The sequence below is a fragment of the Bos mutus genome, chromosome 20 (assembly GCF_027580195.1).
Source record: "Bos mutus isolate GX-2022 chromosome 20, NWIPB_WYAK_1.1, whole genome shotgun sequence".
NCBI classification, from domain to species: Eukaryota; Metazoa; Chordata; class Mammalia; order Artiodactyla; family Bovidae; genus Bos; species Bos mutus.
In genome coordinates, this window is record NC_091636.1 from 39,220,940 (window position 1) to 39,233,155 (window position 12,216).

The 12,216-nt window shown below is 44.7% G+C and overlaps 1 protein-coding gene across 4 annotated transcripts in view; it reads right to left on the reverse strand.

Annotated features, from left to right (window-relative positions):
• The window catches only part of RAI14 (retinoic acid induced 14), a 161,848-nt gene that overhangs the window by 60,105 nt on the left and 89,527 nt on the right, over window positions 1-12,216 (reverse strand). For all 4 annotated transcript variants that reach the window (XM_070357661.1, XM_070357662.1, XM_070357664.1 and 1 more), the window contains exon 3: window positions 1,357-1,487. In XM_070357661.1, the coding sequence (XP_070213762.1) occupies window positions 1,357-1,487 (131 nt within the window). The remainder of the gene's footprint in view (window positions 1-1,356; window positions 1,488-12,216) is intronic.

Below are 12,216 nucleotides of genomic sequence, written 5' to 3' on the forward strand. Positions count from 1 at the left end.
AGCTTTTTACACCTGGCATCTATGGCTGTAGGTGCCCCTCCTTCATCCTTTTAGAGGTGTTCTGGCCATAAGCGTTATCGCCCCTAGCAAAGGCACTCAACCTTGCAGGGTTAGGAGATCAGAGATATCCCAGTTTCTTTACCCCTTGGGTGGGACAACTCTGTGTGAGTGAGTGAGTGAAGTCGCTCAGTCGTGTCCGACTCTTTGCGACCCCATGGACTTGTAGCCCACCAGGCTCCTCCATCCATGGAATTTTCTAGGCAAGGATACTGGGACAACTCTGAAGCATACTTTAAACCTGGGGTAAGCAAACTAGTTAAATTGTTAGGCTTTGTGGGCCACACAGTCCTTGTCTTAAGACTCAAATCTGCCTTTGCAGTGCAGAAAACAGCCACAAACAATGCTGAATGAATAGGTGTGGCTGCATTCCAACAAAACCCGATTTACAAAGGCAGACAGTTGGGCCATAGTTGGCCAACACCTACTCTAAGTCTAGACAGATTCCCAGAGGTCCTTAGCAGGAATGAGTCTCAGTTGCTCATAGCAGTAACCTATCAATAACATGCTATAGAGGCTTCATTCCCTTACTGTCCACTTGCTGAGATCACGGGCTATAAAAACTTCTTCCACTCAAATCCATACCTCACAGCCTGCTTCTGGGGTCACCCAACCAATGTCAGTATCTTGTTTTATTCTCATAACTACCCTAGAGGTTGAATACTGTCATCTCCACTGCATAGTGAAGAAATTGAGGTGTGAGGACTACACAATCCTAGCTGATAAAAGTCCAGATTAGAAATCTAAAGTCAATAACCTCTCTGTAAAATGACCAGAGTAAGGAAAGACAGAGGATGAGATGGTTGGATGGCATCACTGACTCAATGGACATGAGTTTGAGCAAGCTCCAGGAGATGGTGAAGGACAGGGAAGCCTGGTGTGCTGCAGTCCATGGGGTCGCAAAGAGTCGGACACGACTGAGCGACTGAACAACAAATACTATAAATAATAAGGTTATGAGAAAAAAAAAAACTTTCTCTTTTATGCTGTTTCTAATCTGGGATCAGATTCATTTCCCACCTATCAGTTAGTTGGTTACAAGGCTGGTGCTATTTGTTCTCTGGCAAAATCTTTGGTTACACCAGGAACAAATGTAACCATTCAAGGCAAAACTGAAATGTGTTACTTGGAACTTGGAGAGGAACTAGACTAAAATATCCTCTTACATATTTTAACAAGGGGTGGGCGGTGGGGGCAGTACTAGCTGCACTTGCAAAGTTTCCCTAGGGATCCTGAGAACGTCAGAGAACAAGCTGAGAACCCCGAAGCAGCTGTCAGAAGCCGATCTCTTTAACTTACGCGGTCTTGCCCTCGCTGTCATGCTTGGTGGCACTGGCCCCCTTCTTGCCCAGCAGCGAGGCCACCTTCTCGGCATCTCCATTCTCCACGGCCTGCAGCAGTCGGTCATCATTCTTGTTCCACTCGTTGGTCTGTGGAGCAAAGAGGACACGTAGAGCCAGTAAGTGACAGCAGCCACAGCTATCCTGCCTTCAGGATCCAGAACGTCCCCGCTCTCCACCCTCCCCGTCACTCAAATGAGAACCTGCCCCGCAATGGGCAACTTTAAAAATACCTTTCCCTTCACCATGGAGACACCTAAAAAGGCTGGTTTCCCAAAAGAAAACATCCACAGTTCAATGAAATAGTGGCCGGTCACCAAACTCTGAAACAAAGCAACTTTTTTCAACTGAAATGGGGAAGATGAAGCAACTTTCAAAGACCAAGAGGCCAGTTTACACATTAGCTTATTTGCGGCTAAACTTGACAGCTGGCACCGCAGAACACTGACCTTTGACCTGGTCCACAGCTCACTGGGCCCATAAAGGGACAGGACCAACCGGCCACCAGCCCAAGGCAGCCTGAGGATTTACACATGCGACGCCCCCATCTACTTTTGCTGTCACTTCTCCCGGCCCGTTTACTGCAGTTTTGAGTTGTATGCTGGTTTTAAGTAGTTGTCTAGGCTTCCAACTCAACAGAATATTACCAGAAACAAAACTTCCTGAACAAGCTATTACACATCAAATGGCCCCGAGCAAAGCGTCCACCTCCACGGACCCTCAGCCCCGAGAGAATAATTCTGCAAATGGCAGTAACAGGAAAGCTTTCGGCAGCACAAAAACTAATTTCTAATCTTATTAAGGGATACAGAAGACCTTGATATCAGAGCAAAAAGAGCCTTGAGTACTAAGAAGTGTCCAACGTGGAAAGGCAGCAGTGAGCCACTGAAGATTTTAGAGTGGAGAACAAACTCGTGATGGAAGAAGAGTCAACAGGAGGCGTGTGAGGCACGTGGGATTCACAGAGGAGGAAAAGACCCTGGATCACCTCAAAGCCCCTGGGAAACTGCAAGCCCAGCCTGCCTTCCAGACATACCCCCACCGCACCCTTGCTAAGCGTACTTTCTGGCGCTTCCAGGGATGGACACCTCTGCCCCGAAAGGGAATCTTCCTTTCTCCCCAGCACTTTCTACAGACAGGTCTCTAGGGCTGGCTGCTTTCCTGTGACCCTGAAAATAAGAATCACCAGGCAATTCATAGTAAAGACTCTGCCATGGACCACTTCCAGGAAAATGTAGAGGAGATACTGGAGATTTAAAAGTAACAAGAGGGAATCTTTTAAAGGACTGCAGTCTTCCATGGGCTCAGGACACTTTGCATCTCTCTGCACTCATCGAACCAGAAAACCCAGTAAGACTGTGCCTCTCAGAGCAAGGGTGGGGCCAGTAGATGGCCCTAGCACCCCTTCCAACCCTAGCCTAGAGGCAGGGCTTTCAAGAAAGCCACAGGCCACAGAAGAGGTAACCCAGGGCTCAAGTCAGAAGTTTCCTTCTCTGAGAGTCTCAGGGCTGGACATCTTCCATTTCTCAGGACTCTGTCCTTTCCTCATGAAGGGGAAGTCCTCCTTCTCCTTGCCATCACTGAGTGCAAGAACACAGAGAAAGTGCATCCGTCCTCTAGGCTGCATGAAGTCCAGAACACCACATGGGTACTTACATGCTTCAGATATTAAGTCATCCGAAAAAAAAAAAAAACCTGTGTGTGTCTCAGTTTCCCAAGGCTTTGAACTGAATGATCACTGTCCTTGCTCTAAAGCTTAAAAGGTTTAATCTAGAAAATGTCCAAAGCCAAACTCTGCTAGGAATTATTCTAGAATTGCACAGTCTGTGATGATGGAAATGTTCTATATCTGCAACTGTCCCAAAACTGTAGCCACTGGGCCAGTGATTCTCAACCAGGGGTGACTGCCCCTCAAGGGACATTTGGCAATCCTGACATGCAGTTTTGATTGTCATGACTAGGGAGTCCTACCAGCATCTGGTAGGTGGAGGCTGGGGTGATGCTAAACACCTTACAATGCTCGGGATACCCCTCTCCCCGCAACAAGCAACTATCTGGCCTCAACCACCAACCTCACGTTAGCCACGTGTGGCTATTGAGCCCTGGAAATGTGGCCAGTGAGACTGAGGAAATGAATTTCAAAATTTAATTTTAGATATCAAGTGCCAGTAGCTAGTGGATATCACATAGAACAGTGCAGCTCAAAACTGTTTAGCAAAGAAAGAACGTGTCTAAGCCAAATTATCCACCATTCTCCTACAGTTTACTCACAGAGAAGACCGTGGTTTTATCTTTTATTACAGATCAAGTTTCCTGAGACTTCCCTGGTGGTCTAGCGGTTAAGACTCCACACTGTCAAGACAGGGGGCGTGGGTTTGATCCCCGGTCAGAGAACTAGGGTCCCACATGCCATATGGCTTGGCCAAAAAAATAACAATAATAAAATAAATTCATGTCTTAAAATACTACTTATAAAAAACAAATCAGGCTTCTTATTGAAGGGGAACAGAACAAATACATTGCCCAAGGCACAAGTGTGTGTCAGTAGAATCGCAGGCTTTACTTAATGACGAAATGTAGCAAACACTAAGAGAAAGGATTGCAGCTTACTTTCCTCCAGACTGCACTTTACAAGCCACAACAAAACAAAAAACGTTTACTGAAGCACATTTCCAACCAATTATTCCTATCTACATCATCCCAACTGCTCCATTATTAGTGTTGTCTTTTAAAATCCTTCCCTAACTTAAACTGACCCAATTAAAACTGGATTGGGAAGATCAAAAGGATATTAAATCTCAGAGGACATGATTGAAAGTACTTAAGCAAAGAAAGGCCACATGAAAGGATTTTCCTTCTCAGTGCAACTAAGGCACTCAACTCTTGGTTGAGAAAAATCTGATTGCAGGGGCTCCCTAAAATTAGTTACATGTGCATCTGTTACCGGACACACATTCCTGTGCCCAACACACGGCGAGGCCCAAGAAACTGAAATGTTGGAATCTGGGGCAGAGAATGGTTCATTGCAGGGAGATGCAAGGAGAAAGGGTGGCTCATGGCCCCCCCAAAACTCTGAACTCCCTGAAGGTTTCAGCAAAGCATTTCTAAAGGTCAGGTGAGGGAGGGGGCGTTCGAGGGTATGTGATCGGCTCCTGCACAATTCTCTGATTGGTTGATGGGTGGTTAACAGCATCTGTTCTTAGGGCCCAGAAGGTCTGGGGGCTCCGTGCTCCTGATCACCAAGTAGTTCTTCCATTTAGTGGTGGTTTTCTAGCATCTGAAAAACTCAGGAAATGTGTATGAGATACTATTATTTGGGTACTTCAGAGAGGACCCACAGCAGAGGATACAGGGGAGGGGTCTGTCTTGGGGGGCCCCATGGCTTCCTGCTTAGTTACAAAAAAAAAAACATGCTGAGAGCATGGTTTTGCTGCTGAAGCCATGGAAGAATTGGGCGCCCACACGCATGTGCGCACACACTCCATACATTGCCCCAAGCATTTCTTCTATCTGGCTATTTCTGAATTGTATCATGTACAATAAACTGACACTAGAAAGTGAAGTGCCTTCCTGGGTTCTGTTTGGTATTTCTAGTGAATTGTCAATCCTGGACAAGGGGCCGTGGGAACCCTTGGACTTTACAGCTGGTCAGTGAGACATATGGTTGGCCGAGGACTTGAATCTGGCATCTGAAGTGGGGGCAATCTTGTGGGATTGAGCCCTTTAACCTGTGGAATCAGATGTTAACTCCAGGGCATTAGTGTCAGAACTGAACTGAATTGTTGGACACCCCATTTTTGTCAGGAAAGTTGAAAAACTTTCTTCATATGAAGGACGCCCCACTGTCATATCTGGTATTGTAAGCAGATAGGTTAGGGGATCCCTAAAGAAAGAAATCCAGGAATGGCTTTCTTGACAAAAGAGAAGCCACTCTGTCCTAAGCCATTTTGTGATGAGTCTGGCCACAGTGCTTGCCCTTGAACAAGTCTCAGTAATCAGGGAAAACAAGGAATGCAGAAACAGAAAAAGGCGGCCAAACAATATGCAGTGACAAAGCAGAGTCCTAGTTCCTCCTCAAGGGATAGACATAATAACAATACATTTTTGAGAAGGGCTTCCCTGGTGGCAGACAGTAAAGAATCTGCCTGCAATGCAGGAGACCTAGGTTCGATCCCTGGCTTGAAAAGGGAATGGCTACCCACTCCAATATTCTTGCCTGGAGAAGTCCATGGACAGAGGAGCCTGGCAGGCTATATAGTTCATGGGTGGCAAAGAGTCAGACACGACTGAGCCACTAACCGACCCACATACCGGCAGGAACTAAGGCCCCCACCCAGGTGGAGGATGAGATGATAATGTTGACCCTCCTGACTTCAATTAACTAAAGCTCGGATTGTGTTGATCTTTACACTCCAATTCTATGCTGAGTTCTCCTCTGCTCAAGCCCCTGCAGGAATATGAATGTTGTTGTTCAGTCATTAGGTCATGTCCAATTCTTTGTGACTCCATGGACTGCATCATGCCAGGCTCCTCTGTCCTCCACTATCTCCTGAAGTCTGCTCAAATTCACGAGTTAGTGATGCCATCCAACCATCTGGTCCTCTGCTGTCCCTTTCTCCTCCTGCTCTTAGTCTTTCCCCGCATCAGGGTCTTTTCTAGTGGAATATGGATGTACCCTTAGCTTAAAATTTCCTCCATTTTGCTGTTGGGGAGGCACTGGTTTGGGTGAGATTCCCAGTGTCCCCCTTACTTGCTTCAATAATTAATCCTTCCTTCTCCAAATCTCTGGCTTGGTTGTGTCTATTGGCTCAACACCCACGATAGGTAAAGTGGGAACTTTTGTCATAACATTCCAAAGTAATTCACTCACATTCTGGAATCGAGGAAGACTTCGGGAGCCCACCTTCACATCAGCAAGTCCTCTCTCACCACTTCTCAGGGAACCCCTCTCCCTTATTGGCAATCCCAATAAGGCAGGCTCAGGGCAGACTCAGCTCTGCTTCACACTGGGCTCCTGGCCCCCTAAGAACAGTGTTTTCAACCTCGTACTGGGTTAATCCAACATTAAAAAAAATAATAACAAAATATAAAAAGAAATTTTAAGCATCACATGCATAATATGTAATAAGGCTAAACATTCCATGAAACTTTTAAGTATGTAGTGATATAAAATATATTTCCTACTGGGGTATCACAATAAAAAATAAATAGACATCACTGCTTCAGAGTGCAGTCATCCCATCCCTCCACCCAGAGAGGGGCAGCCTTCTAAAGCCCAGCGCACACCCTGCAGGCGCTTCCGGCCTTTGCTGGTGACCTCTCTCTCGGCTTCTCCTCCCAAGGGCCTGCCCACTCACCTCCACTGAAGCCTGCAGTCTAGACTGGATGAAATATCACGTCCTGGCTTTTGTGCGCCAGCTCAGCATGTACTCATTTTGTCCCCAGTTCCCTCAAGGCACTGACAACAGCCTTTATTTCTTACCCCCGAGGTGCCGAGTAAATGCTCAGTATCTGCTGACTTTAGTAGGAGTTTCTTCCACAATCTCTAACTTGGGAAATGTTTTTTTCATTTCTAAAACTCTTTCATCCTTTTGCAAAAAAAAAACCTATTTAATCATGTTTCAGATTTTTTTTTACACAAGCTAAACAAATCCAGCTCCCTCAACTTTTCTTTCTAAGGCCAATTTTCCAAGATTTTAATCATAGATACACTTCCTCCAAACCTCTTCCCAACCAAGGATCCACACCTCATCAATTCATCAGGGTCTCCCAGTCACGGGAATGGTCTGGGAACTGGTTAAATACACAGACTCCCCCCAGGCCCCATCCTGGAGGTTCCGGTCTCAGTGAGCTGGTGGGTAGGGCTGGGGAGAGAGCCCTGGACCGATCCAGGTTCAACGACTGCTCTGATTGCAAGTTTGGGGACAATCAGAACCCATGCTAAGCCTAAGCAGAGAATTTACTTGAAAGAATTTTCTTCCTCCACAAAGTGTTATTAAGGACAAGGATGGGAGAAGAGAAGAATTCTTCACTTTTGCCTCATGGAAGTAAGTATTTCACTTCCTACAAAAGCTTAATAAATATACTAGGCTTTCCCTAGGAGTTGCATGTGGAACCCATGTATAAGACATGTATAAAATGTTAATGAAAGCATTGCTCATAATAGGCAAAATTTACAAATAATCAAATATCCAATAACAGAAGATAAATAAATTACAATACAACCAAGCAATGGAATACAACACGGCAATGAAAGTGAACGAACTACAACCGCACGCAACAGCAGGGACAGACAGTTAAAACGATACTGGTGAAAGTAGCTGCCCTCGGGGCTCAGCTGGTAAAATTCTGCCTGCAGTGCGGGAGACCTGGCTTAGAACCCTGGGTTGGGAAGATCTCCTGGAAAAGGGAAAGGCTACCCACTCTAGTATTCTGGCCTGGAGAATTCCATGGGCTGTATAGTCCATGGGGTCGCAAAGAGTCAGACACAACTTTCACTAATTAACTAAGCAAAACACCAAAGAACATGATAGTATGACTGTGTGTGTATAAAGATAAAAATAGGAAAAATGGATCCATATTGTTTAATGGTACATATATATAAAGATGGTAAAACCATAAAGAAAAGCACAAGGTTATCATAGAGATCAAGATAGTAGTTTGGGTAGAGGCATGGCATCTGAAAAAAGGGACATCTTCTAGAGTCTGGCTCAATTTCCTGACCTGGTTATAGTGCCTCTTGCAGATGTTCACTGGGCTTCCCAGATGATAGTGGTAAAAAACCTGTCTGTCAATGCAGGAGATGTAAGAGACCCGAGACATACAGGTTTGATCCCTGCGTCAGAAAGATTCCCTGGAGGAGGGCATGGCAACTCACTCCAGTATTTTTGTCTGGAGAATCCCATGAACAGAGGAGACTGGTGGGCAACAGTCCATGGGATCACAGTCAGACACAACTGAAGCGACACAGCATGCAGCATGCACAGATGTTCACTAAAGGCTACATTCTCGTTTATTGCACTTTTCTCTATATGTGATTTATTTCCCACACACACACACAGAGTTTAGAAAGAAGACTTGTGGTTCATTTTCTGGTCAAACCAACACCAGATCAAATGCCTTTGGAAGGTTTGCATTCTTAACTTGCTGTCTTCTTGTCTCTACACTGAACAGAGCCTGCTGTCAAAATACAGTTGTTAGGAGGCCACACAAACCTCCAGGAGAATCTGATAAACATATGGACTTTACTCAGGATAATGCACAAATACACAAATGTTTGCATTCAAAAGAGGGTTCTCCAGCTAAAATCCCTACCCCCAACCCATCCATAAGCCCAAATTAAGAATTCCTGGCATAGAGAAAGATAACGCTTCAGATTTTTAGTGCTTCTGAGTTGAAATTCCAGCACCAAAACCTCCCATTTAGGTGGTATGGAGCAGGTCATTCACATCTGAGTCTCTCTATTCCTATGAGTAAACTGGAAGGAATTCTACCTGGTTATACAATGTAGTTGTTTAGTCGCTAAACAACTTACGACCAGGTGGACTATAGTCTGCCAGGCTCCTCTGTCCATGGGATTTCTCCAGAAGAGAATACTGGAGTGGGTAGCCATTCCTTTCTCCAGGGGATCTTCCCAACCCAGGTGTTAAACCCATGTCTCCTGCACTGGCAGGAGGATTCCTTACCGCTCAGCCTAATATAAAGGGCCTGGCACATATAAGACAAAAAAAAAAAAAAAAAAAAAAGGTGATTATGATTAGGCTTGAATTAGATGATCTGCACTGTTCCATTTTTGGTTTATGCTCTGAGTCTTTCAAAATGTACAAATTAGTAAGGATGGTTCACAACCCCTTCAAAGGCAGTCAAAGCCTTAAATTTGCAAATTTTTTACTATGCTCCTTAAACACACACACACACACATTTTAAAGGGCTCTAGAGAAGACATTCGCAGACATGAAATTAACTATTTTAGTGACTGTGGCTCACTTCTCCAGGAGACTGTTTAAACAGACACTATTTCAACAGAGCACGCTGGGCCCCATTTGCAAGTTCAGGAAGCCATATGTTACGCTCCGGAGACATGTGTAATGTGTCAGCTATGAAGGGCAGCATGTGGGAAAGGCAGACCTTACCTTCCATGTGGGCTCCAAACATTCCTGCTAATATATCACATAGGGGATTTTCAATGGCTGGCCTGTAACTGTCCTATTCATCAAATCATTTTCAAATGACACTCACTCACTTAAGAGCTTTTCCTTCAAGCTTGGCCTTTTGAAAGTCTAACGTGCCTCCTGCCAGGATAGCAGAGACCCTGTCAACCGTATGATGAACACTGGGCTTTGGCAACTGGCAGCGTCTGCCCCTGGCCAGACATGGCATCACCTTCTTTTATTTTGGTTTAATCACTGGGAACTGAAAAACCAGTGGAAACTGAGTGGTCACAGGCATCAGGCTAGTGGGCAGGTTCAAGTTTTGTAATATACCAGCCCAAACCAAAATAATCCAGTGGCACAGTGATCCAGGAAGAGAAAGTTTCTTTGACTTCCTTTAGGAAAAATGCTGAAAACCCTAAGGATCAAACACTTGCATAGCTCCCGTTGGATGGAGCTTGAGCAGCCATCTGGAGAAGTCTATTTAAGAGATTATCTTTGGAAAGACAGCATTTCTCTCTCTAGTTTATGGAAAGGAGACTGTTTTGCCAAAACAATCAGTTAGGCTAAAATGAACAGTAGACAAAGGAGACACCGTTTTCACCACTGGGTAGGCCTCAGATTCATACCATCCGAGAAGAAAAAAAGAACATAGTTCTTATTTTAAGAAAGAGGACAAGGAGCTGACATACTTTAAGCCAGATGATATTTTTCCCTATTGACTGTACCAGTCAGTAATTATTAGATATCTACCAGCTAGGTGTGCTAAGGTGCTTAGTCGCTCAGTCGTGTCCGACTCTTTGTGACCCTATGGACTGCAGCCTGCCAAGCTTCTCTATCCGTGGAATTCTCTAGACAAGAATACTGGAGTTGAGTAGCCATTTCCTTCTCCAGGGGATCTTCTCCACTCTACAGATCTTACATTCATGTATTTGTTCTTTCAATCATTCATACTCTTTTACATGATTGGTATAGTCTTTACTGAACTTTCTATATATTGAGACAAAATATAGAAATATGAGAAATATGTCAACAATATGAAACAAGACATTAGAGTGAAAAAGGGAGTAAAATTGGAAATCAGTCCAATAAAAGAGAGGGACAACTTTCAGCTGGGGCGGGAAGGCTATTTGACTGGATGATAAACTAGACTCTGTGATGAGCAATATTTACATTAATGGAGAGAAGACACAACAATTGAAAAATGCAAGATGTATTTAGAAGAGAGTGTAAATAGTGAGCTGATCCAAGTGAGGCCTTACAAGACTGTCCTTTTTAGCGTGCATGGAAAACCCAGGAAATTACTAATACACCAGGACTTTAAAATCTCACCATCCTCCTGTCTAACAAACCCAGCAGTGTCATAAAGAGCCTTCTATATAATGTTAGTTACTTTGGACCAAAACATAAGTTAATCTAAAATGAGTTTCCCTCTCCCCACATTTTTATGTCAGATTATTCACACATGCAGGTTATGGTGTGTCTGCAAATCACTCTGAAATCTGTCAGCTTCCCTTTAGCAGACTGTGTTATGTGATTCCACATAAACGATGAATGCTATGACATGGACATAACACATTACCATAAACACCTCCATCCAGAAACAGGCTGGTCCCTCCACCTGATCCACTTCACAGATCCCCCTGTTCATTTCTGCCCGCCCCTCACTCACTGCTCATCACTGGACCAGGTCACTTTCCCTTGCTGGGCTCTCCTGTGCTTCTCTTCCATAGCATTTGACACAACTGTAATTAAACAGTATTCCTAAAATATCTTTAAAGGTCTGTCAACTCTCACTGGACTATGAGTTCAATCCAGTCCAATGGCCAATGGCCGGCCAATGACCAGGATCTGTCTTGTCTGTCATAAAGCCTTGGCCCCTGGCCCACTGTTGCCAGATGGTAGGGGCTCAATTCAGAGCTGGTCCTTCACCAGCTTTGTTTTTCTCCCTTTTACTCTGGGAGTCACTACTGATTAACCCCTCCTCCTTTGATGCCTTTGTCTTAGTCCCAAAGGTACATAAAGGCTCCATGCTCCTATCAAATGCGTTCCTTTGACTATGCTGCTGCTGCTGCTAAGTCACTTCAGTCGTGTCCAACTCTGTGCGACCCCATAGACGGCAGCCCACCAGGCTCCTCCGTCCCTGGGATTCTCCAGGCAAGAACACTGGAGTGGGTTGCCATTTCCATCTCCAATGCATGAAAGTTGAAGAGTGAAAGTGAAGTTGCTCAGTCGTGTCCGACTCTTAGTGACCCCATGGACTGCAGCCCACCAGGCTCCTCGATCCATGGGATTTTCCAGCCAAGAGTACTAGAGTGGGTCGCCATTGCCTTCTCCATTGACTATGCTAGCTAGTGTTAAAAACATTATTCTAGACTTCAAAATCATGTCACATGAGGTAAAAACAGTCTCATGGGAACAGACAAAAGCCTGGAAATAGGTCAAACCAATTTTACCCTTCAGGGAGAAAAATGGTTCCATCCAATTCAACTGGTCTCAAGCACTCATTTATTTTATTTACATACATCAACCCAGTGTGTGTGTGTGTGTATGCATGTGTGCACGCTACTATGCAAAGCCCTAGGGATGAAAAGATGGATATGAAGTAATATTGACCCTGAAGATGGTTCCATCCAATTCATTTGGGCTCTGGCACTCATTTATTTACA